Genomic DNA, 26,735 nt, shown 5'->3' on the forward strand with positions numbered 1-26,735 from the left:
CATTGTTCCATCAATGATGGCAAGCCGTCCTGGTCCAGATGCAGCAAAAGTGGCCCACACCATGATACCACCACCACCATGGTTCCCAGATGGGATAAGGTTCTTATGCTGGAATGCAGTGTTTTCCTTTCTCCAAACATAATGCTTCACATTAAAACCAAAAAGTTCTGTTTTGGTCTCATCCGTCCACAAAAAAATTTACCGATAGCCTTCTGGCTTGTCCACGTGATCTTTAGCAAACTGCAGACGGGCAGCAATGTTCTTATGGAGAGCAGTGGCTTTCTCCTTGCAACCCTGCCATGCACACCATTACAGTATGGCACGGTGGCACGGGCAGTCAAATATGGAAAAAAATGCAGCGGATTGTCAACAAGGCATCCAAAATCATAGGCAACCCACTCCCCTCAGTTGAATCGCTACATGCTAACCAGACTGTAAAGCGAGCAAAGATCATCTCTGACCCCTCACATCCTGCTCGTCACCTCTTCCAGCTCCTTCCCTCAGGGAGGCACTACAGGTCACTAAGACTAAACGCTTCACAAACAGTTTTTTTTCCCCCTAGCCATCAGAACTCTGAATTCCTCCCTATAGCCCTCCTCCTCACACACCATTGGCATAAATACCACTAGTCGCCTAATTGTTATGCATGATATGTTTATTTCTGTTACTGTGTAACTGTATTGTTCATGATAATATGTGGAGTGTGCTGTTGCCCATGTATTGTGCTGCAGAGTTTAACGTGTACCAAAAACAAATTCCACTGGCCTTGGTCGTGTGGCTAATAAAACAATCTAATCTAATCTAATCTAATCTAATCTAATAGTTGTTCAGTGTTCTTCTGATGGTGACTCATGGACATTAGCCAACATGAGAGAAGCCTTTAGTTGCTCAGAAGTTACCCTGGCTTCCTTTGTGACCTGGCCGACTATTACACGTCTTGCTCTTGGAGTGATCTTTGATCGTCAACCATTCCTGGGGAGGGTAACTGGTCTTGAATCCCCTCCATTTGTACACAATCTGTCTGACTGTGGATTGGTGGAGTCCGAACTCTTTACAGGTGGTTTTGTAACCTTTTCCAGCCTGATGAGCATCAGCAACGCTTTTTCTGAGGTGCTCAGAAATCTCCTTTGTTCTTGCCATGACACACTTCCACAAACATGTGTTGTGAAGATCAGACTTTGATAGACCCCTGTTCTTTAAATAAAACAGGGCGCCCACTCGCACCTGATTGTCATCCCACTGATTGAAAACACCTGCCTCTAATTTCACCTTCAAACGCTCACATACTTTTGCCACTCACAGATATGTAATATTGGATCATTTTCCTCAATAAACAAATGACCAAGTATAATATTTTTGTCTCATTTGTTTAATTGGGTTCTCTTCATCTACTTTTAGGACTTGTGTGAAAAGCTGGTGGTGTTTTAGGTCATGTTTATGCAGAAATATAGGAAATTATGAAGGGTTCACAAACTTTCAAGCACCGCTGTATCGATATCTCTGCAAGCAGGGTCTTATCGTAGGAGAGCGTATATGTACACATAATAAGAGCAGGGCATTGCATGACCTAAACCACTTCTTCCACTGTGCATGTGTCTGAACTTTGCAGACACAAACCTGCACCTGATATGGTATTGGCGCACAGATGACTCACAAGTACTTATCCAGACAATAGGAAATGCAAGTGAGATGGGAGAAAACGATATTTCGTATGCTCTCTTTGTTTGGACCTTCCACCCTTGCATCACCCTCTCCATCTTTTTAACAGTTCTCTGTGAGTGCCCTCTCTGTTTTACGTTTTGCATCCAAACCACGACGATGCCCTCTTTGCTGTAAATTGCGTTTCAGAAGCAGATTTATTGGCCAGAGGGGGGCGGGGGGGGGCGAGAGAGAGAAATCGAGAGCAGAGAGACAGGAGGGAGAAAGCGCGCGCGAGAGAGAGAGACAGACAGACAGAGAGAGAGAGAGGCCATTGAATGAGTGCAGTGATCCAAGAGCACACTTCTTTGTCATGTAAATGGGAAAGAGCAGTTTTGAAGTGCACAGGGGATAAACGGAAAATGAAGAGATTGTCGTGCACTGATTGACCGAGTTAAAGAAAAGTGCAGTGTTTCTGTTTTTTGGAGACTTGCAGCTGTTTGGTCTTCTTCTGACTCGCGCCTTGTTCAGTGAGGTCACACCTGACCTGCTTAGTCAGTGGACGGAGTCGTTGGCACATCTCATTTAAGTGTAAGTATTCTGTCTATGAAGCAACTTGTATATGCTGTTTCATATTTAACTGACGGATTCAATTATTTCAATCATGCAAAGGTGTAACATATTAAATGTTTGGTGGAATATCTTTGCATGGTGAACTGCAGGTTCCCTAAACAAGTTATTGGTGTTGCGCAAAGCCAGACACTTTTCATCGGTTTCCTTTTTCCTATTTGACGACGCAAAAAAAACAAAACAAAAACAACAGTTTAAATGAATTGAAAGCTTAATAACAGGATGGAAAGCGTTGTTTCTGTGGTTTTCAACCTTTGCACACATTGCAAATATCACAGCCAAACCACACCCATGCAACCCCTCCTTCACATGTGAAAGAGCTGTTTTGACTGGAATCGGTGCCAAGGTTGGAGCCAAGAAGTGGGGAGAGTTGATAATGCAACAGTTAATCTCTGTCTGCGAGAAGTTAAGATTTATGTCAAACCAAATTTGGTTGCTAGGAGCAATACTGGGTATGTCCTTATTCAGATTACCCAGTGTGACTGTGCACAGTGGCAGGGAAAAGGCCATCCTCACCTCTCAGTCATGTTAACTTGCTGTATCCTAGAACTGATTCACAGGTCCAGTAGGGATATCGGTCAGTATTATCTCAGTCCGGTGAGGAGCAAACTGCAAAGCATGATGGGACATGCACAGACCTGCAGTCACACCGGACCAGTCAACACAATAGTCAACTGTACGTCGTTCTAAACAGTGCAGAGCAGAACACATGAAAATGTACTTGGGATGCACAGATATTGACACTGGTATCAGATATCGGGCCAATACCAGGCTAAAATTGTGTATTGGTGCTAAAATCTGATGTCAGAAGCCCTGGGTAACATGTAAAAATAAGCAAAATGGCTGGATTTACTGTATTTTGGGCAGCACAGTGGCGCAGTGGTTAGCACTGGTTGGTGGTTAGAAGGTCCTGTATTCGAACCCCGGGGTTGTCCAACCTTGGGGGTCATCCCAGGTCGTCCTCTGTGTGGAGTTTGTATGTTCTCCCGTTGTCTGTGTGTGGGGGGGGGGGATTCCTCCGGGTGCTCCGCTTTGCCCCATCATTAAAAAGAGACACGCGTTAGGGTTAATACTCCTGTCTGTGCCCTTGACCGAGGGATGGCAAGACGAACTGGAGTTGGTCCCCGGGTGCTGCACGGCGGCTGCCCACTGCTCCTAGCTACACAGCTAGGATGGCTTAAATGCAGAGCGTAATTTCCCTACGGGGATTTTTTTTCTTTTTTTGGCACATGGAAGCCAGTATTTCTTAAATGGTGGAAAAAACGGATTCTATTTCAATTATTTTGCTCATTGACCCCAAACTAGTGGTCTTAGTTTGAACACGTAACAAACGCAATGGGCTGAATTGTTACCCAGTATCAGCCAATACCTAAAGACCCATACTCAGAATCAGCAGTGGAAAAGTGATATCGGTTCATTCCTAATCCATACAAGTTATACATGCACTAAAAGGACACCATGTTAGCATGATTTGGTATCGCCATGTTGGTGTTGTTCCCACGACACCACAATTAATGTTGCTCCAGGAGCATCGCTGCAACAGGGCAATCAGGTTGTTGTGATGTCGTGCCTTTAACATGGAGAAAAACACTGGAAAAATACCAAAGCTAACCTAACATAACCTCAAACCCAACCTAACCCTGACCTTAACACATACCTTACCCTAACCCAGCCATTCCCAAACTTGAGATTGCTGCGGCCCAATTTGAAATCTGAAAAATTTCCGCACCCCACCCAACCCTTTAATCCCAACTCTGATCAACACATGAGACTAAGATGAAATATTTCCGTATATATTTTTTATTTAATAAACAGAACAACATCCCCGCGACCCTGAGAGCAGGATAAGCAGTTTGGATAATGGATGGATGGATGGATGGATGGATGGATGGATGGATGGATGGATGGATGGATGGATGGATGGATGGATGGATGGGCAATTCTGTGATCAATTCTATATTTAAATGCAGATATTTAGTCATAAATATTCTATGGTGATTTCAAACACAAATACAAAATTGAAAATTAAATACGTTTTATTTATTTATTTATTTATTTATTTATTTATTGTAAATAACGTCTCACGTTGTATGAGAGCTTAGACACTAAGGAAGGAGAAAGGGACTTGTACCGATTGGCTAGACAGAGGGACCGAGCTGGGAATGATGTGCAGCAAGTTAGGGTGATCAAGGATAGAGATGGAAATGTGCTGACAAGTGAGGAGAGTGTGCTGAGAAATTGGAAGGAGTACTTTGAGAAGCTGATGAATGAAGAAAATGAGAGAGAGAGAAAGTTGGATGATGTAGGGATAGTTAATCGGGAAGTGCGGTGAATTAGCAAGGAGGAAGTGAGGGCAGCTATGAACAGGATTTAGAGTGGAAAGGCAGTTGGTCCTGATGATGTACCTGTGGAGGCATGGAGGTGTTTAGGAGAGATGGCAGTGGAGTTTTTAACTAGATTGTTTAACACAATCTTGGAAAGTGAGAGGATGCCTGAGGAGTGGAGAAGAAGTATACTGGTACCGATTTTCAAGAACAAGGGCGATGTGCAGAACTGTAGCAACTACAGAGGTATAAAGTTGATCAGCTACAGCATGAAGATATGGGAAAGAGTAATAGAAGCTAGGTTAAGAGGAGAAATTACGATTAGTGAGCAGCCGTATGGTTTCATGCCACGAAAGAGCACCACAGATGTGATGTTTGCTCTGAGAATGTTGATGGAGAAGTACAGAGAAGGCCAGAAGGAGGTACATTGTGTCTTTGTGGATTAGAGAAAGCATATGACAGGGTGCCGAGAGAGGAGGTGTGGTATTGTATGAGGAAGTTGGGAGTTGCAGAGAAGTATGTAGGAGTGGTTCAGGATATGTATGAGGGAAGTGTGATAGTGGTGAGGTGTGTGGTTGGAATGACAGATGGGTTCAAGGTGGAGGTGGGATTACATCAAGGATCGGCTCTGAGCCCTTTCTTGTTTGCAATGGTGATGGACAGGTTGACGGATAAGATCAGGCAGGAGTCTCCATGGACGATGATGTTCACGGATGACATTGTGATCTGTAGCGAGAGTAGGGAGCAGGTTGAGGAGAGCCTGGAGAGGTGGAGGTATGGACTGGAGAGAAGAGGAATGAAAGTCAGTAGGAGCAAGATGGAATACCTATGCGCGAATGAGAGGGAGGACGGGGAATGATGAGGATGCAAGGAGTGGAGGTGACGAAGGCGTATGAGTTTAAATACTTGGGGTCAACTGTCCAAAGTAACAGGGAGTGCAGAAGAGAGGTGAAGAAGAAAGTGCAGGCAGGATGGAGTTGGTGGAGAAGAGTGTCAGGAGTGATTTGCAATCGAAGGGTACCAGCAAGAGTTAAAGGGAAGGTTTACAAGATGGTTGTGAGACCAGCTATGTTATATGGTTTGGAGACAGTGGCACTGACAAAAAGACAGGAGGCAGAGCTGGAGGTGGCAGAATTGAAGATGCTAAGATTTTCATTGGGAGTGACAAAGAAGGACAGGATGAGGAATGATTATATTAGAGGGACCGCTCAGGTTGGACGGTTTGGAGACAAAGCAAGAGAGGCAAGATTGAGATGGCTTGGACATGTGTGGAGGAGAGATGCTGGGTATACTGGGAGAAGGATGCTGAATATGGAGCTACCAGGAAAGAGGAAAAGAGGAAGGCCAAAGAGGAGGTTTATGGATGTGGTGAGGGAGGACATGCAGGTGGCTGGTGTGACAGAGGAGGATGCAGAGGACAGGAAGAAATGGAAACGGATGATCCGCTGTGGTGACCCCTAACGGGAGCAGCCAAAAGTAATAGTAGTAGTAGTAGTAGATTGTAAATAATGTCTCACGGTCCACCAAGGGGCCACGGCCTACACTTTGGGAATCACTGCCCCAACCTTAACCGATAGCTAACCTTAACCTAACCAATAGCTGAACCATGCTAACCTACAACCTAATCCCACAACCGTCTTTTTCCACGAGTCGCAATGGCATGACAGCACAACAACGTGATTGGTCAGTTGCAATGATGGTCCCGGAGCACCATTAATTAGGATGTTATAGGAACAACACCAACAAAGCAATGTCAGATACACCACCATTTTACTCTTATCCTGTGTAACCAAGGGCTTGATTATCCAAAGCAATCAAGAATGTTTTCACAGGGGTGCCCGGGTAGTGGGACGGTCTATTCTGTTGCCTACCAACACGGAGATCACCGGTTCGAATTCCTGTGTTACCTCCGGCTTGGTCGGGCGTCCCTACAGACATAATTGGCCATGTCTGCAGGTGAGAAGCTGGATGTAGGTATGAGTCCTGGTCACTGCACTAACGCCTCCTCTGGTCAGTCAGGGCACCTGTTCAGGGGGGAGGGGGAACTGGGGGGAACGGCGTGATCCTCACACGCGCTACGTCCCCCTGGTGAAACTCCTCACTGTCAGGTGAAAAGAAGCGGCTGGCGACTCCACATGTATGGGAGGAGACATGTGGTAGTCTGCAGCCCTCCTGGGATCGGCAGATGGGGTGGAGCAGCGACCAGGACAGCTCGGAAGAGTGGGGTAATTGGCCAAGTACAAGTGGGGAGAAAACAGAATGTTTTTACAGAACATGTGTATTGAAGGTGATGTTAAATCAATATCAAACGTTAAACATTAAACGTTTTGGTGTCAGTTATTACCAAACCACTCTATAAACCTATCCGTGGGGCCTTTTTAGGGCCCCTTGGTGAACACACAGAAAGACACAAACACAGACGAAGAAAAAAACACACTCTGTGTCAGAGGTGTGTGGAGAGATGGCAATGTGCCACGTTGGCCTGATTTTGGTGCTTTGTGGTCCCTTTGTCCAGGAATACACATTGCCTGCCCAACCAGTGCATGTCCTCTACCACAGCTGCTGGCAGGGAAGGACGAGGTGAATGTCAGAACCTAAAGCTACAACTGGAGGCTCTTGCATGCAAGATATGTGGCAAGAACGGCGTGCATATCAAATATTTGTCGAGGAGAATGTTTCCCTATGTGTATGAGCACGCATGTGTTGAAACAGAAAAGAGTCAGTAAACCATTTCCCGTAGCCTGCAGGCAGCGTTCTGCGCTGTGTGCCACTCCCATGGGCTTGGGAGCGGGCCACAGAAGGAGGGGCCTGGCTCGCCAGTCTCAAGCCCACACAGGTAAACTCCGGCCTGGGAGGAATGCAACAGGGGGAGTGTGTGTGTGTGTGTGTGTGTGTGTGTGTGTGTGTGTGTGTGTGTGTGTGTGTGTGCGTGTGTGCGTGTGCGTGTGTATATGTGTGTGTGTGGGTGGAGGACTGACACACGTAGAGGTGTGGAACTTTTAACTTTCACCAGGGTGGGAAAGAAAGAGGAACAGGAAGGGAGTTACCCCCTCTTCGTCACTGCCACTCACCTGGGCCGGGAGAGGGGGGGGAGAGAGAGAGAGAGAGAGAGAAAGGGAAAGAAAAGAGAGAGAGAGAGAGAGAGTGTGTGTGTGGTTGTGTGCAAGTTAAAGGAGGGATCAAGTCTCAGTGCACACGATTACATCCACACAGTCGCTGACTCTCAGTCTTTGCGGGTCTCCCTCTCTGTCGTTCTCTCTTATACACACACACACACACACACACACACACACACACAACTCAGCCGAGTCCAAGGGAATACAAGTCCACATTTGCCTGGACCGAAAGGGAAGGAAGAAGGAGAGATATAAAGAGAGAGAGAGAGAGAGGGGGAGAGAGAGAGAGAGAAGTGAGTTACTTCCCGCTGCTTTGGCATACCCCCAGATCCTTGGGAATTTGGAATTTGGACTTTGAACGACAGAAAGAAAGAAGCGGTGTCATTTCACCCCACCAGGCGGATACTAACCTCGCGGACACCCGGGGAGTGAAGTAAGAGGGGAGGATTAGGCGGTTTCCTTACTGTAATTGTTGGACTTTTGGACTTTGAGGATTTGAGCACAAGCACAGCAAGAGGTTTGTTTGATCATTAATCACCTTGGGTCCATAAATCTGTTAATTGCTCCATTGTTTGTACTGCCCTCCCACCAGTAAACCTGTGTGTTTTTTTTAATACACGGTGGGTTGGAAAATTAGGTCTGTGCTTTAAAATTGACCCAAATAATAGATTTAAGTGTGTTTGGCTTTATATTGAGTTACTTCTAGGCGTTAGCCGTTTAACAGTTTATCTCGCCGTGTCGGTTTGAGCTCAGCTCGATGGCTTAATCCTCCCTCTATCCTTGGTTTCTTTTTTTTGTGTCATTTCTGGATTTTTATTTTTGTATTTTTTTTACCAAAGCGGAGCAAACTGTGAAACACGCCGCAGGTGACAGCTTTGTTCACATCAAGCCTCGTTCATCTGAACATCCTCGATCTAAGGCGTAACTGCCCATAGCTCCGCGAGTTTGGTCCTCACCCCCGTCTCTTGTCCTCACCCCCTTCTCTGGTCCTCACCCCCTTCTCTGGTCCTCACCCCCTTCTCACCTTTTTCCTTTTTTTTTCTTTTAACGGGCGGATTGATTTACTGTTGCAGGTGAGCCGGTGTTGGAGAACTTTCCGACTCCCCCGCAGAATCTGACTCCCCTTGGCGTGAATGGGTCACGGGGGTGGGGGGGGGTGAGGGTTAACCTAACCTAACTTAAGCCTCACGCCAAGGGGAGTTACATTCAACGGGGGGGGGGGGGGGAGTCAGAAATTTCTGTAACACCGGGTCTGTTGCACAGCTGTGACTTGGCCTCGCTGTCAATCGCGGGACCCCGGATGTCACGACCCCTTTAAACCTGTTGTTCACGCCCGTCCAGTGACGTCACGGCGGGGTCAAGCTCCACGCCCAGTTCTGGAATGTTCACCTGGCGGGCTCGTTCCGTCGTCAATAATACGTCGTCGATATAACGTCGGCAATACATAACATGAACCGGGGTGGGGTCTCCGATCTCCTTTTTCTCGTTCCCTCATCTGTTGATGCGCTTGCTTTTTTGTTTTATTTCTGCTTTTTTTTTATTATTGAACGTTATGAACCTACAATCAGCCATTTTCAGCCACCCCGCTGTTCAGTGAAATACACATTCTGATATAATTCACATTTCTACGGGTGAAAATGGGAGAAGGCGGACGACCAACTGCATTGCGCAAAGTAAACGAAGGCACATTATTTTTGACTGGACGTCTTTTGACGTCGGTGTACGGAACGTGTCCGTGCCCGTGCTGTAGCAACCGGCCTTTTCTGTTTTCTCTCCCCCTTGTTTGTTGTCTCCCTGCCCGAACCTGGCCAGTCGGGAAGCGCACATGCCAGCCAGACACGAACACGCACGGAGACAGGCATTCACACGCACACGCCTGTACTCCCGCTAGCTGGAGTTAGCGCCGAGGTGCTGAACCCCCCCCCCCTTTTTTAAAGGGGCAGTTCACCTTCACCCCCAAACCAAGACTACACGTTTCTCCTCTTAACTGTAGCGCTATGTATCCATGTAGATGGTTTTGGTGTGAGCTGGCGAGTTTTTGGAGATGTCGGTCTTCTCTCGAATACAATGGAACTGGATGGCACTCGGCTTGTGTTGCTTAAAGCGCCCAAAAAACAAACAAACAAACAAACAAACAAACAAACAAACAAACAAACAAACCAAAACATGTGGAAAAACTCAACAGCAGTGTCTCTTCCCAGAAATCATGACCCGGTTACTCAAGATAATCCACAGACCTCGTTGGCAGCATTTTCACACAGGAACTATTTTCTTAGGCCTAACGACACCTACATGAAACTGCTCACATTTCTGGAAAGAGACGCTGCCGTTGAGTTTCTCAGGTTTTTGGGTTGTTTTTGGCGCTTTGAGCGACACAAGCCGAGCGCCACCCGGTTCCATTGTATTCTACAGAAGGCAGGCATCTCTACGGCCGATGTCTCCCAAACCCGGCAACTCGCACCGAAGCGATCTAGATGGATAAATGGCGCTACAGGTAAGATGAAAAATGTGTATTTTTGATTTTGGAGTGAACTGTCCCTTTAAGATGGCCAGGTCACTCTCTCACCCTGAGGAGAAATTCCTCCATCTTCGGTTAATGGGTTTTGGGGCCTGATAGGGGAGAGTGTAAAAAACCCACATTTTCTGCACACTATCGGCCCACTGAGACAATTACTGAGACACAATGGCCACATAGTGCCCACTGGTCGCTCATAGCCTCCTTTGTTTAGCGGAGATCTTTTTCTTTTTTTTTTTAGTTTCCTCCTTGAGGTCTTTTGCATTGGGCTTCATCCAACATTTCATAGCGGAGACCTCAAAAGTTGTTCAGCTTCTGTCCTGAAAAACAGGACAATCGGTTTTTCTGAATTGAAGATAGTGATACAGGGGGATATGGTACACATTTGAAGTGATGGCACATGAGGGGCCTGCATTTCTATGATATATATATATATATATATATATATATATATATATATATATATATATATATATATCTAAGGCTTCAGCTGCCACGTACTAGGTTTTCTGCTACGAAGGCCAAACGAGGACGAAAACGCCTCCTAGGTGTGCAGATTTCCCCGCTAGTCCGTTACGGTGGATAGAGACGTAGGAAGAGAAGAAAGGAGATTAAAGAACTGGTTTACGAAATAGTCATAAACCAGCAGATTGCTCTTGTCAACGGAGGGCAAAGACGATAACTTGAAAGCAGCGAAGGCCCGGTGTAGCGTGATGTGTTTCCAGTAAGGAGCGCCTTAATTGGGGTTACAAAACCTTTCCCAGCAGTCATGACAGGATAGGAGGGGGTGAGAGGGGTAGTGAATGTGTTTGTTCACTTTTTTCCTGGTCCTAGGAAAAAAAATTTTGTAGGTTCATGTTACACCTGTCCCCGGTGAAGGATAATAAAGTCTCTCTCTCCCTCCCTCTCCCTTACTCTTTTTAACCCTCAACGTCCTCAAGGAAAATTGAATTCATCTTGATTCTTTTCTGGTCTTTGATAGTCACTACTGGATATTGTGTGTGTGTGTGTGTGTGTGTGTGTGTGTGTGTGTGTGTGTGTGTGTGTGTGTGTGTGTGTGTGTTTGCAGGAAGGAGATGGGGAGATGGACACTGCATCTCTCTGCGGGGCTGGGCCTTCTGGCGGTCCTACTCACCAGCTGTTATGCCGAGAATGGTGAGGCCAAGCCCAGTATTGGCCAATATAATCTCATCACAATTCAGTTTTTTTTTCCCCATCCCTATGCCCACGTCAGAAAGTCAGCTGCCAATGGATATCAGCCAGTTAATATAGTTCTAGTATTACAGCCCTCTCTCCGGCTTGTGAGTAAGCACCTGATATTGAACATCCCGTGATACACCGGGGGGAAAAAAGCCCCCCGGGTTTTATTGAAAGCACCATCAGGGGAGTGAGAAGAACATGTGCAAAAAAAGAAAAGTCTGGTTTGAGTTATCGTAGGTATTCTAGCTATGTATTCTGGCTTCGATTCTGCTCTGCCTCTTCTGTGAATCTGACTTCTCTTGACTCTCACTCTCACTCTCTCTCTCTCTCTCTCTCTCTCTCTCTCTCTCTCTCTCTCTCTCTCTCTCTCTCTCTCTCTCTCTCTCTCTCTCTCTCTGTATGTCTCTCGCCCTCTCTCTCGCTCTATTCCTCCGACAGTAAACTACTGCCTGGAAGCCAGGTCAGGCACCTGCTCAGAGTGCATCCAGGCTTGGACAGGCTGCGCCTACTGCCCGGACGAGGTGAAAGCAGCACATCTAGACGCAGCTCTTGATCTCTGATGGTTCTAATGATTGTTGCCGGCGTGTTCTTGGGGGACACATTCTGTATTGTTATTCTATTGTACCAAGGGTTTACTATGCAGTGTACCGTCTCTTCGTTCTACTACGAATGAAAATTTCGTTGAACAAGGTTGGGGGGGGGGGTTTATCGATTCATTTGACAGCGTTCAGTTTGGAAAATGGATTTCCTTACACATTTAACACTACCTAACAAAAATGAAAGTGTGAGCTAAGGGGCCACACTTGCCTGTTACCCTACTCAAGTAGGCATTTTTAATGGGATTATGGTTATAAATGAATAGTGCTGAATAGTAATCATCACGGTGTTTTTTTTCTTCTCACGCGATGGCCTTGTGATGAAATCAAGGTTTGTTAATAAAGCCTCCTGTCTATCCAGATGTATAAAGGCCCGCGGTGTGACCTGTTCGAGAACATCATTGCCCAGGGCTGCAGTACAAGCACAGTAATTACGGCTCAGAGCAGCATGAAAATAGAGCGTGTAAGTGTTCCTCTACTGCTCCTACCCACTCTTTTTTTTTTCTTCACTCGTATTTTCCCATCAAGAGGAAAAGTGTTAACGTCGCTCATCGCTCTGTTATCCCCATGGTTCTGTTTTCTTATTCTCCCAACGTCTTTTCTTCCATGCTGTCTCTGCACTCCCTCACCTGCCCATCAACCTCCCCCTCTATCTATCTATCTATCTATCTATCTATCTATCTATCTATCTATCTATCTATCTATCTATCTATCTATCTATCTATCTATCTATCTATCTATCTATCTATCTATCTATCTATCTATCTATCTATCTATCTATCTATCTATCTATCTATCTATCTATCTATCTATCTATCTATCTATCTATCTATCTATCTATCTATCTATCTATCTATCTATCTATCTATCTATCTATCTATCTATCTATCTGTCTGTCTGTCTGTCTGTCTCTCTCTCTCTCCCCTGCCATGCCTGCTTTCCACCCCCGACCCTCCTCCTCAGAAAGAGCAGATTAACGCTAAACTGCAGAAGTCCCAGGTCTACCCTCAGCTGATGAGCATGTCCTTCCTCCCCGGAGAGGAGAAGGTGGTGAATATGGAGGCCTTCGCTCCGATCAAAGGTCCCCTGGACCTCTACATCCTCATGGACTTCTCCAACTCCATGGCCGACGACTTGGACAACCTCAAGAAAATGGGCAAGCAGCTGGGTGAGATGACGGGTCGATTACTCCAGTGGGAATACTGCGCTCTTGTTACGCACGCATTCAACCATGTCAGCGTTTGAAGTGTGTGGCTCAAAATGAGATAAGCATCATTATATAAAACTGATGCCTATTCTTTAAAAAAAAAGTTTGCATAAATTTGAAACAATTTATCTTTATCTTTTCAACTGTCGCAGATAATGTGTCTGTTTCTTCATTCCTATGATTGAATAATGAATGACTGTGGTCACCTCCAAAAGGGATCAATACAAATTTGGAGTAGAACTCTTCTTTTGCCGTGTTGTGTCAGTAAAAACCGAGATGAGGGGGTAAACCTTTCAGTCACTGTGATGTTGACGGTGGGCAATGTGTTTCCCACAGCCACATTGGTGGAGAAGCTGTCAGAAGACTACACCATCGGCTTTGGAAAGTTTGTGGACAAAGTGGTGGAGCCGCAGACCGACATGAGACCCATCAAGTAAGAGCATAGAGCGAAGACGGTTGAACAGCGTTTGGGTTCACACACAGAACGCACGTGCACGTCAGATCATTTCTTTCTACCCCTCCGGCTGTAGCCGTGAAACAAACTGAAAAATAAAGATATTCTGCCTATTCATTTGATCTTTCTCTTGTTCATTCAGCTCTCTCTGTTTTTTTTTCAGACTTGCCCAGCCGTGGCCCAACAGCGACCCTCCATTCTCCTTCAAAAATGTCATCAAGCTGACCAGTGACTTAGATTTCTTCACCAGCAAGCTTCAGAATGAGAGAATATCTGGCAACCTGGATGCCCCTGAAGGAGGATTTGATGCCATACTCCAGGCAGCTGTCTGTGGGGTTAGTAGTGTAATATGAGCTTTACTTTAGTTTGAAAATTTATTTTGTGAACGTATTTTATTCTATTTTCTGTACAGTTTAATACACCCTAGTTGCTGTGTATGGGATTTGGGGACTAGTTTACATGGTGCATGCATACTGTAGCTGTGAGTCGGTCCCCTGGTTGTGAAGGGACATGTCAGTGCCTTACACCCTACATCTCCAGTCTTCCTCTCATTCTCTCCACCTCATTACTCTTCCATGTTACCACTGTACCCGACCACTGTCCTTGCATCCTTCTGCCAGGATAAGATCGGCTGGCGCAACCACAGCACGCACCTCTTGGTCTTCTCCACCGAGTCCGCCTTCCACTACGAGGCGGACGGCACCAACGTGCTGTCGGGTATCCTGCCGCGCAACGACGAGCAATGCCATCTGGACTCAACGGACAAGTACACAGAGGACACCAGCCAGGACTACCCCTCGGTGCCCACCCTGGTCCGTCTGCTGGGCAAGCACAATATCATCCCCATCTTTGCCATCACCAACCACTCCTATACATACTATCAGGTTTGTGAGCTTTAAGCATTTATTATCCGCACAGGCTAGAAAGTTCAGGAATCAGTATTACATACTGTTATTTCCTCCATGCAGTCTCTCATATCTAACGCCTCATTTGTTTCATCTGCTTCTCCGGGTGTAGAAACTCTACAAGTATTTCCCAATTGCCGAGTTGGGTAAGCTGCAAGAAGACTCATCTAACATCCTCAACATCATGGAGAATGCCTTTGAGGTAAACAGCATACTCGAGATTTCAGGGAAGATGAACGTTTCAGCGTTCATACATTTTTGTAATTATTTCATGGATGCTTAACTCGGTGTTACCAAGAGAATTTGGTCCGACAACTTGTACTAAACAGCAAAAACTACAAGTCTTGCCCACTGACACCCCCTTCTTTGTCCTCTCAGAGTATCCGGTCTAAGATGAGCATCCACACAGAGGACAGACCCAAAGCTATCAGCACTCAGTTCTCCTCTACCAGTGGAGAAGTTAAGGAGTACGGGGAATTTCAAGTCAAGCCAGGGGAAATTGTAAGATCCAAAATGACACAAAAATGTTAGTTTCATTTAGCAGACGCTTTTATCCAAAGTGACGTATATCTGAGCGTTTATACAACACAAGCAAGGATCTAGTCAGGAGGCGACAACGCAAGTTAAGTGCCTAAAAACTAAGTTCAAGTCCGATAGGACATAGGTGTCAACAGGCAGTGCACAAAGGCAATGCATAGGGTGCATAGAAGCAATTAAAAAAAATTGATACTATCAGGTGTTCGCGAAAGAGCTGGGTCTTCAGCTTCTTCTTAAAGATGGAGAGGGACTCAGCGGATCGAATGGAGTTTGGTAACTTGTTCCACCACCGGGGAACTACAGAAGAGAAGAATCTAGCTAGTGACTTAGGGCCCCGTTGTGGCGGAAGTGCCAGGCGCCTTTCATTGGCAGAGTGTAGTGAGCGGGACTGAGTGTAGACCTGAATGAGGGAGTTCAGGTAGGTGGGAACCATTTTAGTTGCTGTTTTGTAAGTGAGCATTAAGGTTTTGAATTTTTTTCTTTTTGGGGGGGGGGTTCTCCCTTTTTCGGGGGGGTTTCTCCCTTTTTCTCTCCAGCTGTATCCGGCCAATTGCCCCAGTTGCTGCTCCACCCACTCTGCCGATCCCAGGAGGGCTGCAGACTACCACATGCCTCCTCCGATACACGTGGAGTTGCCAGCCATTTCCTTTCACCTGACAGTGAGGAATTACACCGGGGAGACATAGCGCATGGGTGGATCATGCTATTCCCCCCAGCCCCCCCCCCCCAAAAGAGGCGACCCGACCGACCAGAGGAAGTGCTAGTTCAGTGACCAGAATACATACCCACATCGGGCTTCTCACCAGCAGACACGGCCAATTGTGTCTGTAGGGATGCCCGACCAAGCCGGAGGTGACATGGGGATTTGTTTTGAATTTGATGCGGGCAGCAACTGGGGGCCAGTGGAGGGATATGAATAGCAGAGTGACATGTGCTGTTTTGGGTTGGTTGAAGACCAAATGCACTGCCGCATTCTGGATCACTTGCAAAGATTTGAAAGTGCATGCAGAGAGACCTACCAGTAAGGAGTTGCAGTAATCAATGCTTGATATTACAAGAGCCTGTACCAGGTAGGGTCTAATTTTCCTGACGCTGTTCAGGGCAAAGCGGCATGACCGAGAAATCGAGGCCCCATGAACCTTAAAGGTTAGTTGGTCATCAGTCATGACACCCAGTTTTCAGGCAGACTTTGTGGGCATGAGTTGGGTTGATCCGAGCTGGATATTGATCTGTTGTTGTAAGGATGGACCGGCTGGGATGACAAGGAGCTTCATCTTAGATAGGTTAAGCTGAAGGTGGCATTCTTTCAGCCATGCAGCGATATCAGCATGCCGAGACTGTGAGGTCATCTGGCAGGAATGATAGGAAGAGTTGGGTATCATCAGCATAGCAATGATATGAGAAACCGTGGGAGCGGATGATTGCACCAAGTGAAGTGGTGTATATTGAGAAGAGGAGGTGACTGAGCACTGACCCTTGAGGTACCCCTATGGATAAGCCATGCAGTTTGGACACTTCTCCCCTCTAAGATACTCTAAGACATCTCCCCGAGAGGTAGGACATGAACCAGCGGAGGGCAGATCCTGAGATACCAAGCTCAGTGAGTGTGGAGAGGAGGATTTGGTGGTTAACTGAGTCAAAGGAAGCTGACAGATCTATCAGCAATAAAGCTGAGGACTGACCAGCAGCTCTAGCCAAAGGCAGCGATTCCATTACCAACAAGAGTGCAGTCTCGGTAGAGGGACCCCGCTTAAAGCCAGACTGATTCAGATCATACAGATTGTTCTCAAAAAGTAATTCAGAGACTTGGTTAAAGATCACGCGCTCAAGTATTTTTGATAGAAAGGGAAGGAGTGACACCGATCTGTAGTTTTCAACCTGGGCTGGGTTGAGTGTAGGCTTTTTGAGCAGCGGGGTGACCCAGGCTTGCTTAATTGTGGTGGGGAACACACCCATTGTAAGTGAGGAGTTGATGATGTGTGTGACTGCGGGGTTAGGTGTGGGGGAAATGGTCTGTAGGAGGTTGGATGGTATCAGGTCCAGCGGACAGGTAGTGGGACGAGAGTCCAGCAGAAACTTGGAGACTCCCTCCCCGGTCAGAGGAGAGAATGAGGTGAGTGAGGCACTGTTAGCTGGCAGCGGCAGACAGAGTTGGTCTGGCTCAGAGAAGTGGTTACTGATGGCAGAAACCTTATCAGTAAAGTACCAGGCAAACATGTCAGGGGTGAGCAGAGTGGAGGTCGGAGGAGGGGGGGGGATCTGAGTTAAAAGCAAAAAATTTTTTCGAGCATCAGTGGCGCCACAGATCTTGTTCTGATAGTAAGTGGTCTTAGCTGTTTTTAAGCTGGAGGAGAATGATGCTAGGAGACACTGATAGTCATTGAGGTCAGTGGACTCTGGTTTTACACCATTTTCTCTCTGCCGCTCTGAGCCCTGGCCTTTGGTCTCTGATGACCTCAGTGAGCCATGGACTAGAGGGGGCATTACGAGCAGGTTTGGATGCTAGAGGGCAGATTGTTAAGAGAGGAGTCTAGTGAGGAACAGACTGTGTCTGTAGCCTCGTTGACAGGGAGTGAAGAAAATTCATTATGAGGAGACATGGAAGCCAAGACCTCATTGGAGAGCTGGGTCGGTGGAAGGTACCGGAAGTTTCGGCGGAAGGAGACCGTTTGTGGAGGAATGTGAGGATGCTCCAGTAAGGGGGCCGTCAATTGAATAAAGAAGTAGTCTGACAGATGTAGGGGAAATTTGCAAACAGTCACAGATAAACTCTCTCTCTCTCTCTCTTGCATGCACACACACACACACACACACACACACACACACACACACACACACACACACACACACACACACACACACACACAGTACATGTAGTCTCACATATTGTGTGTGTGTCTTCCAGGGCAAGTTCAAGGTGCGGTTAAGAGCTGATCGGATGGTGGAGGAGCAGCATATTTGTAAAATGAATCCGGATGACAGAGAGGGCACAATGAAAATCAAACCCACAACGTTCAACAATGGCCTCCAAGTGAAGGCTGAGGTTCTGTGTCCGACTTGCTCCTGTGAAAAGGTAGCTATGCACGTGTGTGCACGCACGCAAACACACACACACACACACACACACACATTAAAAAACACCGACATAGACATACAGCCACAAGCACTCATGGATTCCCATTGATTTCACTTCCTAGTTTCATTATTCTTGTTCAACCGCTCGCTTATGAGGTAGTGCAACAGGTGGTAAACCAGCCCACAGCCCATCCACCCCCAAATTGGAGGTGGTAGTCTTTGATAATATGAATTTATTGTATTTTTTCTTAATGAGTCACACTTTTGTCTCTCCGTCTGTGTTCCCCCAGAGTTCTTCTCCCAAAGCAGTTCGGTGCAGCGGCAACGGAGACCTGGTCTGTGGGAAATGTCAGTGCTATGAAGGCTGGTGAGCTGATGACTGCTGCTTCTAAAAAAGCTTTTTGGTGGGGGGGTGTCCAGGTAGCGTAGTGGTCTATTCCGTTGCCTACCAACACGGGCATCCTGGTTTGAATCCCTGCATTGCCTCCAGCTTGGTCGGGCGTCCCTCCAGACACAAATGGCAGTGTCTGCGGGTGGAAAGCCGAATGTGGCTATGTGTCTTGGTCACTGCACTAGCGCCTCCTCTGGTCGGTCGGCGCGCCTGTTCGAGGAGGAGGGGGAACCAGGAGAATAGCGTGATCCTCCCACACACTAGGTCCGCCTGGTGAAACTCCTCACTGTCAGGTGAAAGGAAGCGGCTGGCGACTCCACATGTATCGGAGGAGGCGTGGTAGTCTGCAGCCCTCCCCGGATCAGCAGAGGGGGTGGAGCAGAGATCAGGAGGGCTTGGAAGAGTGGGGTAATTGGGGAGAAAAGGGGGGGGGTCCAAAAAAAAGCCTTTGGGTGGCTGCCATTTTTTCATCTTTCTTAATGAACATAATGGCTTTTCTTTAGTAAACAATAGCACCTCAAAACCAGGATTTCCACAAGTGACGGACTGTACTGGAACAACATATTCTCAAACTCATGTCATACACTGAAATACAAAGTACACTCTACAAGGGACCACTGCTGATATGAGCTCCACTCCAGCCCCCAAGGCAAGTGAAGACCTGTCATCTTATTTGATCTGCTCTCACTCCTTCACTGTTTGTTTCGCCTACAGGCTGGGTCCATTCTGTAACTGCTCGTTGAGCATATCCAGTCGGGACACAGCCCTGTGTAAGGGTCCGGGCATGGCAGAGCCCTGCTTCGGCCGTGGAGATTGCCAGTGCGGGACATGTATCTGTGACAACCCAGACCAATACGAAGGACCCTTCTGCCAGTATGACAAGACCCAGTGTCAGAGATATGGAGGCCTTCTCTGCAACGGTGAGAGAGAGGGAAGGGAGAGAGAGAGAGAGAGAGAGAGAGAGAGAGAGAGAGAGAGAGAGAGAGAGAGAGAGAAAGGGAAATTGTATGCATGTGCAAGCATACATACGTCCCGGGATGTACACAACCTAACCATCTCCACCTGTGTTATCAGACCGCGGCTTCTGCGTTATGGGCCAGTGTGCGTGCTCTGAAGGCTGGGAGGGCTCGGCTTGCGAGTGTGCCAAAAGCAACGAGACTTGTTTGAACAGCGAAGGGGTGAGTGGAGAGCAATAACGCCCCTATTGTATGCGGATAAATGTTGCCATGTCACCCTATCTGTCATTATGTTACAAGTCGATACCTGCCTTTTTCTCGATCTGGATCAGATTATCTGCAGCGGGCGAGGTCAGTGCAAATGCGGACTCTGTGAATGTCAGGATATCGGTATGCCGCTCACTCCAAACTGTGAGGCCAATTTCCAGGTGTGTATAATTGGGTGTATGCTGAGATGCTTTACAGTGGTGTGTTTGCTGCTCCACAATGCACGACACAATGCACATTTTATATTTATAAGACCTGATGTCTTTTTTTTGGAGTTCCTGTATGACTATGGTTTATTTGTGTGTGTGTGTGTGTGTGTGTGTGTGTGTGTGTGTGTGTGTGTGTGTGTGTGTGTGTGTGTGTGTGTGTGTGTGTGTGTGTGTGTGTGTGTGTGTGTGTGTGTGTGTGTGTGTGATCCAGGCTCAGTTCGGGATGTGTGAGGCCAAGAGGAGCTGTGTCCAGTGCGGGGCCTGGGGGACAGGAGAGAAGAAGGACGAGTGTGAGAAGTGTAGCTTTAAACCCGTTCTGGTGGACAAGCTCAAGGACGGTAAGAGGACAAAATAGGAGGAGTAAATGTCATGATTGCCGGTGAGAATCCAGGAACAGAGTACATATGATACTGCAGTGAATTCAGGGGGCAGTCGGGAACCGCCGCAGATGGGACACAAACCCAGGTAGCCCGCATCACAGTCTAACCAGTCGACAAAAGGGTCCGACCCGTTAGCCAAGGCCTAGCAAGTCTAGTCCCTTGTGGTTGTTACACTACCCACCTCCTTTGGGAAGGGCATCCCCACGCTTCAGCGTCTCAGCTCCCTCACGCCTCTGGGCGCACGCGCTTCCGATGGCCTCACCATCCCACTTCTGACACCGATGTAGCAAATTCGGGGGACAGCTGGGAATTGCCGCAGCCAGGACTCGAACCTGGGTCACCCGCACCATGGGCGAGTACGCTAACCAGTCAACTAGTTAAGGGACACTACTATAGAGCACCATATAGTGTCGTCATCTAGGGTGCAGAGGCTACTAGGGTGCAGCCTCACATGTGCCCCTGACCAAGGCAAAGGGAAGAAATAACTGGAGTTGGTCCCCGGGCGCTGCACGGCGGCTGCCCACTGCTCCTAGCTACACAGCTAGGATGGGTTAAATGCAGAGAGTACGTTTAATTTGTATGTATGTACAAAATGACTAATAAAGAGTATTCTATTCTGTTCTAAAGGGGCTGACCCGTTAGCCAAGGGCTATCGAGTCTAGTCATTCATGGTCGTTACAAGTCAAACTCTATGAGAGTGGATCATAAAGACAAATCTTTATTACTCCTAATCGTGTTTTGATTCAATTATTAATTTCTTATCTCAAACCTTTGTTTATCTGTTGTACGTGTGTGTGTGTGTGTGTGTGTGTGTGTGTGTGTGTGTTCCCAGCGGGCAAGGTGATTGAGTCGTGCAGCTTCCGCGATGAGGAGGACGACTGCACCTACTACTACACTGTGGATTACCCCGAGGACAGCGCCGCCAAGGAACTGGAGGTTCAGGTGCTCCGTAAGAAAGGTGAGCTGCACGTGGGGTTTCGGTGGTTTACGTCCTCGTGCCAGCGGTTTCTGTATCTTTGCTTGGCTGAGGTAGCGATCTCGATGGTTGCTGTCTCGTGTTTAATTTATTGACATCCACCGTGAACATGTTTGAACAACCCAAAGGCCCAGACATCACTCTGATCTGAACAAGCGCTGTGATGGGAGCGCTTTCCCCCCGCCACCGCACATGACGTCACGGCTGAACCCGGGTTGTGGATGGCCGCCGACGCTGTAGTAGCTGTCAGTAAGGGTGTCCTGTCGACTCGGCGCGCCGCGTCTGCCTGTTAGCGTCGACGGCTTCGACGCTTCAGACTTGTCACGACCTGCCTTCTTCAGCATTCGGCTGCTCTTTTGTGTGCCACGTCGTTTTTACTATCCGGCAGTAAACATTCAGTATATCTGCATATTGCTTATTATCTTAAATACAACGCAATACAAGGTATCGAAAAGGGCATTTGTTTGCCTCAAGTTCCTCAGGATTGGACCTTTGCTGCTGTTCCGGTTGTTTTTCTGAGTTCCGTTATTTGTGCGATCAGAGCTTTGGTTGTATTAAAGCCATCATAGTAGGGACGTCTGGGTGGCGTGGCGGCCTATTCTGTTGCCTACCAACACGGGGACTCTGGTTCGAATCCCCGTCTTGCCTACGGCTTGGTCGGGGGTTCCAATTGGCCATGTCTGCAGGTGGGGAGCCAGATGTTGGTATGTGTCCTGGTCGCTGCACTGGCGCCTCCTCTGGTCGGTCGGTGGGTCGGTCAGGGCGCCTGTTTGGGGGGACTGGGGGCAATAGCGTGATCCTCCCACGCGCTACGTCCCCCTGGTGAAACTCCTCACTGTCAGGTGAAAAGAAGCGGCTGGTGACTCCACATGTATCGGAGGAGGCATGTGGTAGTCTGCAGCCCTCCCTGGATCGGCAGAGGGGGTGGAACCGGGACGGCTCGGAAGAGTGGGGTAATGGACGGATGCAATTGGGGAGAAAAAGAGGGGAAATCCCCCCCCCCCAAAAAAAAGCAAAAAGAAAAAAAGCCTTCAAAGTAAACAGCCTGCCCTTGGAAAAAAAAAGGATGATGATTGCGGTGTAACTTCCGTGGTTTAGAGCTGTGAACACTTTGCTGGCTTCCATGGTTGTTGTGACGAGGTTTTGTTTGGTCCGTCCCTTTAGACTGTCCCCCCGGTGGCTTCCTGTGGCTCATCCCTCTCATCATGTTCCTCATGTTGCTGCTGGGGCTGCTGCTGCTCTGTTGCTGGAAATACTGCGCCTGCTGCAAGGTATGCACATAATACACACACACACACACACACACACACACACACACACACACGCACGCACGCATGCATAATCAAGCTTTTTATGTCATGATGGAATTAATGCCCGCTTGTCTCTTACATCACAGGCATGTCTGGCCCTGCTGCCCTGCTGTAGAAAAGGTACGACATACTGCACCCGTTAGGGTATCTACAATGGCTCTCTTGTGCCCCTTTTCCACTACATGGTACCGGCTCGACTCGACTCGACTCAACTCGACTCGTCTCGACTCACTTCTGTGTCGTTTTCTATTACCATAACAGTACCCCCCCCCCCCCCCCCCCCGCCCAGTGTAGCTGGTCGTCGTTTTTTTGGAACCTCGACAAAGGCGGGTACCAGACAAGTGGCAACAGTTACCAAAATGCCGGTACTTTCCAGCAATGGAAAACAAAAAAAGGACGAGTCGAGTCGAGCCGGTACCATGTACTGGAAAAGGGGCATATGTCTTTAAGCCATTGTTGTTTAGCTGAGTATCTAGCAGTGACCTTTATGAGGACATGCACTGTGTTTACATGAATGTTGGACTCACACCGCTCCCCTGCCATCCCTTACAAGAATGAAGAGAATCAGAATAAATAAAAATGGCATGGTGGCCCTTTGCTGTTTCGCCTCACAGCAAGAAGGTCCTGGGTTTGAACCCCGGGGTTGTCCAACCTTGGGGGTCATCCCAGGTCGTCCTCCATGTGGAGTTTGCATGTTCTCCCCGTGTCTGCGGTGGGTTTTCTCCGGGTGCTCCGGTTTCCCCCACCATCAAAAAGACATGCATGTTAGGGTTAATACTCCTGTCTGTGCCCTTGAGCAAGGTAATGAAAAGAAGAACTGGAGTTGGTCCCCCGGGTGCTGCACGGCGGCTGCCCACTGCTCCTAGCTACACAGCTAGGATGGGTTAGATGCAGAGCAGCATTTCCTCATGGGGATTAATAAAGTAGTAAAAAAAAATCTGTTTTTATTAGCTGAGTCACTTTGTGCCTAAAAGGAATTTCACAAGGTGGCGTTTCTGGCGAAACAGCACAACACACACATTTTACATTAGTAATAAGTATAGACAAGTGAAATGAGGGCGATTATGGAATAAGAGTGCTTATGGGTCGTAACATATTCATAAATATTTGTTTGTGTCCTCCTCTTCCAGGCCGTATGGTCGGGTTTAAGGAGGATAAGTACATGCTCCGCCAGTCTCTGCTCACCTCAGACCATCTGGACACACCCATGGCGAGGACTGGCCCGCCCAAAGGCACCGACGTGGTCCGCTGGAAGATCACTGACAACGTCCACCGAGGTCCCAGTCACCCCCAGGCTCAGATCCAGCCCAACCCCAAAGAGACCAGTGAGTCTTTCCCACAGTTCGGTCTCCGCTGGCGGTTCAGACGCCATGACGGTTGAGGTCATGAGCCGCCGCTTAGACGTCGGATCAGTTTTGTTTTGAACGACGAACGTGTTGATATACAACAACTTTAAACTCTCGCTTCACTTTACGTTCTCTGTCCTGTTTTCTTGTTTTTCTCCTCCCCGCTTTTCCAACTCCAGTCCAGTTCCCCGTCTCCCTGCGAATGAACCAGAAGTTCTCAGAAAACCTAACCCGCCTTGAATCTAGAGACACAGAAGTACTCCGCAAGGATGTGGCAGACAATGTGAGTCTATTTCCATGTGTGTGTGTGGGGGGGGGGGGGGGTGGAAAGGTATTAGGGATAGGTGTTTTGTGTTTTCTTTCCCTCTAAACTGATGACATCATCGTTTACTTGCTGCGTTTGTGTCTCGCTGCTCAGTTAAATGAGGTGTACAAGCAGATTCCCGGGGCTCAGAAAGTGCAGAGCACCACATTCAGGTGAGCGAGCTGGGTTTTCTAAGTCAGAGTAGAGTTTTCGCCCACTAATCAACAAAATAATGAGCATAAAATGTCAGTTTTATCACTCATCAAAATGTTTTATTTTATTTTATTTGTTTGTCCTCACAGAATGCAAAGAAACGCCGGGAAAAGGTGAGATTCAGTGCGACGCTATGAAAACAACAGAGACCATTCTCTTCTATGGCCCCTGAGGTTGCAGATCTCTGACTCTTTGCCTCCTCTGCCCTGCAGGCAGGACTTCACCATTGTGGACACCGTGCTGTCTGCTCCTCGTTCCGCCTACCCTGATATTGTAAAGCTGACCGAGAAAAACGTCCAGTCCGGAAACTTCCACAACCTCAAAGTGATACCTGGCTACTACACTGTGGCCACAGACAGAGGTGCGTCTCTGCAAGCGTGTGTGTGTGTGTGTGTGTCTTTTCAGAGGACCCCTGATCTTGTCGCTTGTAGAATGGTTCGGACTTCCTAAATGTTAAGTGAGTTTTTGCGAAGGCCAATCTTGCTTTACTGCATCTTCCCTTCAGCAGTGGAGTCCTGCCGGGCCTCAAAACCACACAACCATTTGTGGTTCAGAGTTCTGCGGACGGTCCACGGTCGACCGTTCGTTCCAGACTTCTCCAGGTCAACCTTTGGATGTTTTGAATGGCGTTTTCCCAACAATTTCACCCAACAGCTGATGAGATCTGTGCTCAGTTTTCCTCTCGTGCTCGAGCCCTGGGAGGCGGACGACACTTCCACGGGCTGCACACGTCTCGATAACACCGGGGGACTGTCGAAACAGGAACTCCGAGGTCATCGGATTTGCAACCACGTAGACTTCAGCGCCGTCTAATCTCCTCCGCTGTCCATGGAAAGTGCTTTTGTCTTCACCATTTCCATGAAGGAAAAGCGTTTTATAATTTGCTGTGTGTGAACCGCTAACTCAGAAGCCACCTGCTCTTAAACACGGCGGTGGAAGTGTACAGGAAACGAGAAACAGTTGTGTCTCATCAAATTCAGATGAACTCTCAAGACGGGGTGCCAATATTTTTCTTTCTTAGGGTCCTTGGTCATGAAACGCCGTCTGCACAAATTCGTTCTTACAGACTGGTGGAATATTCTAGCCCTGACGTCTGTCCCATAGGGAAGACGTAGAGCCCGGGTAACCCCTGCAGGTAGACACCGGTCACCCGACATTGACGCCTTTGCCAGCCTGAGTGGCTGCTGGATGCAAGAGGAAGACAGCAGATGTCAGCAGGAAGGACTTACAAATAGCCACCAGGTTTTGCACATGTCTGGCAGACAAAGCTGAGCGCTAAAAAATGCCCTTGAGTGCCCGAGAACAAATAAGAGCGTCTCATAAATGAGCCACCAGGCCCTTCTTTGTAAACATATTACTGAAGTTTATTATTTTGGTTTACTTTTTTATTTTATTTTTATTTTCTTCATCAAGTTGTAAACCAGTCCGATAATAGTGTGTGTGTGTGTGTGTGTGTGTGTGTGTGTGTGTGTGTGTGTGTGTGTGTGTGTGTGTGTGTGTGTGTGTGTGTGTGGACTTGCGTTCTTAAATATCAGTGTTACCAACACGGGATCGCCGGGCTGAATCCCCCGTGTTACCTCCGGTTTGGTCGGGCGTCCCTACAGGCACAACTGGCCGTGTCTGCGGGTGTGGATTCGGACGTGGGTATTTGTCCCGGTCGCTGCACTAGCGCCTCCTCTGGTCGGTCGGGGTGCTCCTCGGCTCGGCGGAGAGCGGGTGGAGCAGCGACCGGGACGGCTCGGGGTGATCGGCCAGATACGATTGGGCAGAAAAAGGGGGGGAAATTGGGAGAAAAAAGATAAAGTCGGTTTGTGTCTGTGTGCGTCACCCTGTGTGTTTGGTTTGTGTAGCAGGCTTCTCACGTTAACCTTGAACTCCTTTGCCCGCAGAGGCCGCGGGCGCCGTGGAGTTCCAGGAGGGGGTGGAGTCAGTTGACGTGCACGTGCCGCTCTTCGTCAAGGAGGAAGACGACGACGAGAAGCAGCTGCAGGTGGAGGCCGTGGACGTGCCGCTGGGTATCGCCGAGATCGGGAAACGTTTTGTCAACATCACCATAATCAAAGAGCACGGTGAGGTGATCTCAGGGTTCACGGAGGACTGCTTGTTACTGTCAACTCCGTGTTTATAAACTGTCCTCGTGTTTGACCCACCCGTGACAGACACAGATGAGCAAATCGAAGACTTGT

At 48.0% G+C, this 26,735-nt stretch overlaps 1 protein-coding gene across 2 annotated transcripts in view; it reads left to right on the forward strand.

Moving 5' to 3' along the window:
- Nucleotides 1-7,922: 7,922 nt before the first annotated feature.
- itgb4 (integrin, beta 4) overlaps nt 7,923-26,735 on the forward strand; it is a 32,161-nt gene continuing 13,348 nt past the window's right edge. For both annotated transcript variants that reach the window (XM_056296826.1, XM_056296827.1), the window contains exons 1-25: nt 7,923-8,225; nt 11,293-11,378; nt 11,862-11,944; nt 12,381-12,482; nt 12,983-13,187; nt 13,563-13,659; nt 13,844-14,015; nt 14,301-14,564; nt 14,698-14,787; nt 14,964-15,086; nt 18,028-18,195; nt 18,488-18,564; nt 19,303-19,508; nt 19,663-19,766; nt 19,877-19,972; nt 20,232-20,358; nt 21,233-21,358; nt 22,541-22,647; nt 22,773-22,806; nt 23,817-24,011; nt 24,212-24,315; nt 24,451-24,509; nt 24,639-24,662; nt 24,762-24,910; nt 26,439-26,618. In XM_056296826.1, coding sequence (XP_056152801.1) covers nt 11,300-11,378; nt 11,862-11,944; nt 12,381-12,482; nt 12,983-13,187; nt 13,563-13,659; nt 13,844-14,015; nt 14,301-14,564; nt 14,698-14,787; nt 14,964-15,086; nt 18,028-18,195; nt 18,488-18,564; nt 19,303-19,508; nt 19,663-19,766; nt 19,877-19,972; nt 20,232-20,358; nt 21,233-21,358; nt 22,541-22,647; nt 22,773-22,806; nt 23,817-24,011; nt 24,212-24,315; nt 24,451-24,509; nt 24,639-24,662; nt 24,762-24,910; nt 26,439-26,618 — 2,971 coding nt within the window. In that variant the 5' untranslated portion in view covers nt 7,923-8,225; nt 11,293-11,299. The remainder of the gene's footprint in view (nt 8,226-11,292; nt 11,379-11,861; nt 11,945-12,380; nt 12,483-12,982; nt 13,188-13,562; nt 13,660-13,843; nt 14,016-14,300; nt 14,565-14,697; nt 14,788-14,963; nt 15,087-18,027; nt 18,196-18,487; nt 18,565-19,302; nt 19,509-19,662; nt 19,767-19,876; nt 19,973-20,231; nt 20,359-21,232; nt 21,359-22,540; nt 22,648-22,772; nt 22,807-23,816; nt 24,012-24,211; nt 24,316-24,450; nt 24,510-24,638; nt 24,663-24,761; nt 24,911-26,438; nt 26,619-26,735) is intronic.

The sequence above is a fragment of the Lampris incognitus genome, chromosome 17 (genome assembly GCF_029633865.1).
Source record: "Lampris incognitus isolate fLamInc1 chromosome 17, fLamInc1.hap2, whole genome shotgun sequence".
Lineage (NCBI taxonomy): Eukaryota > Metazoa > Chordata > Actinopteri > Lampriformes > Lampridae > Lampris > Lampris incognitus.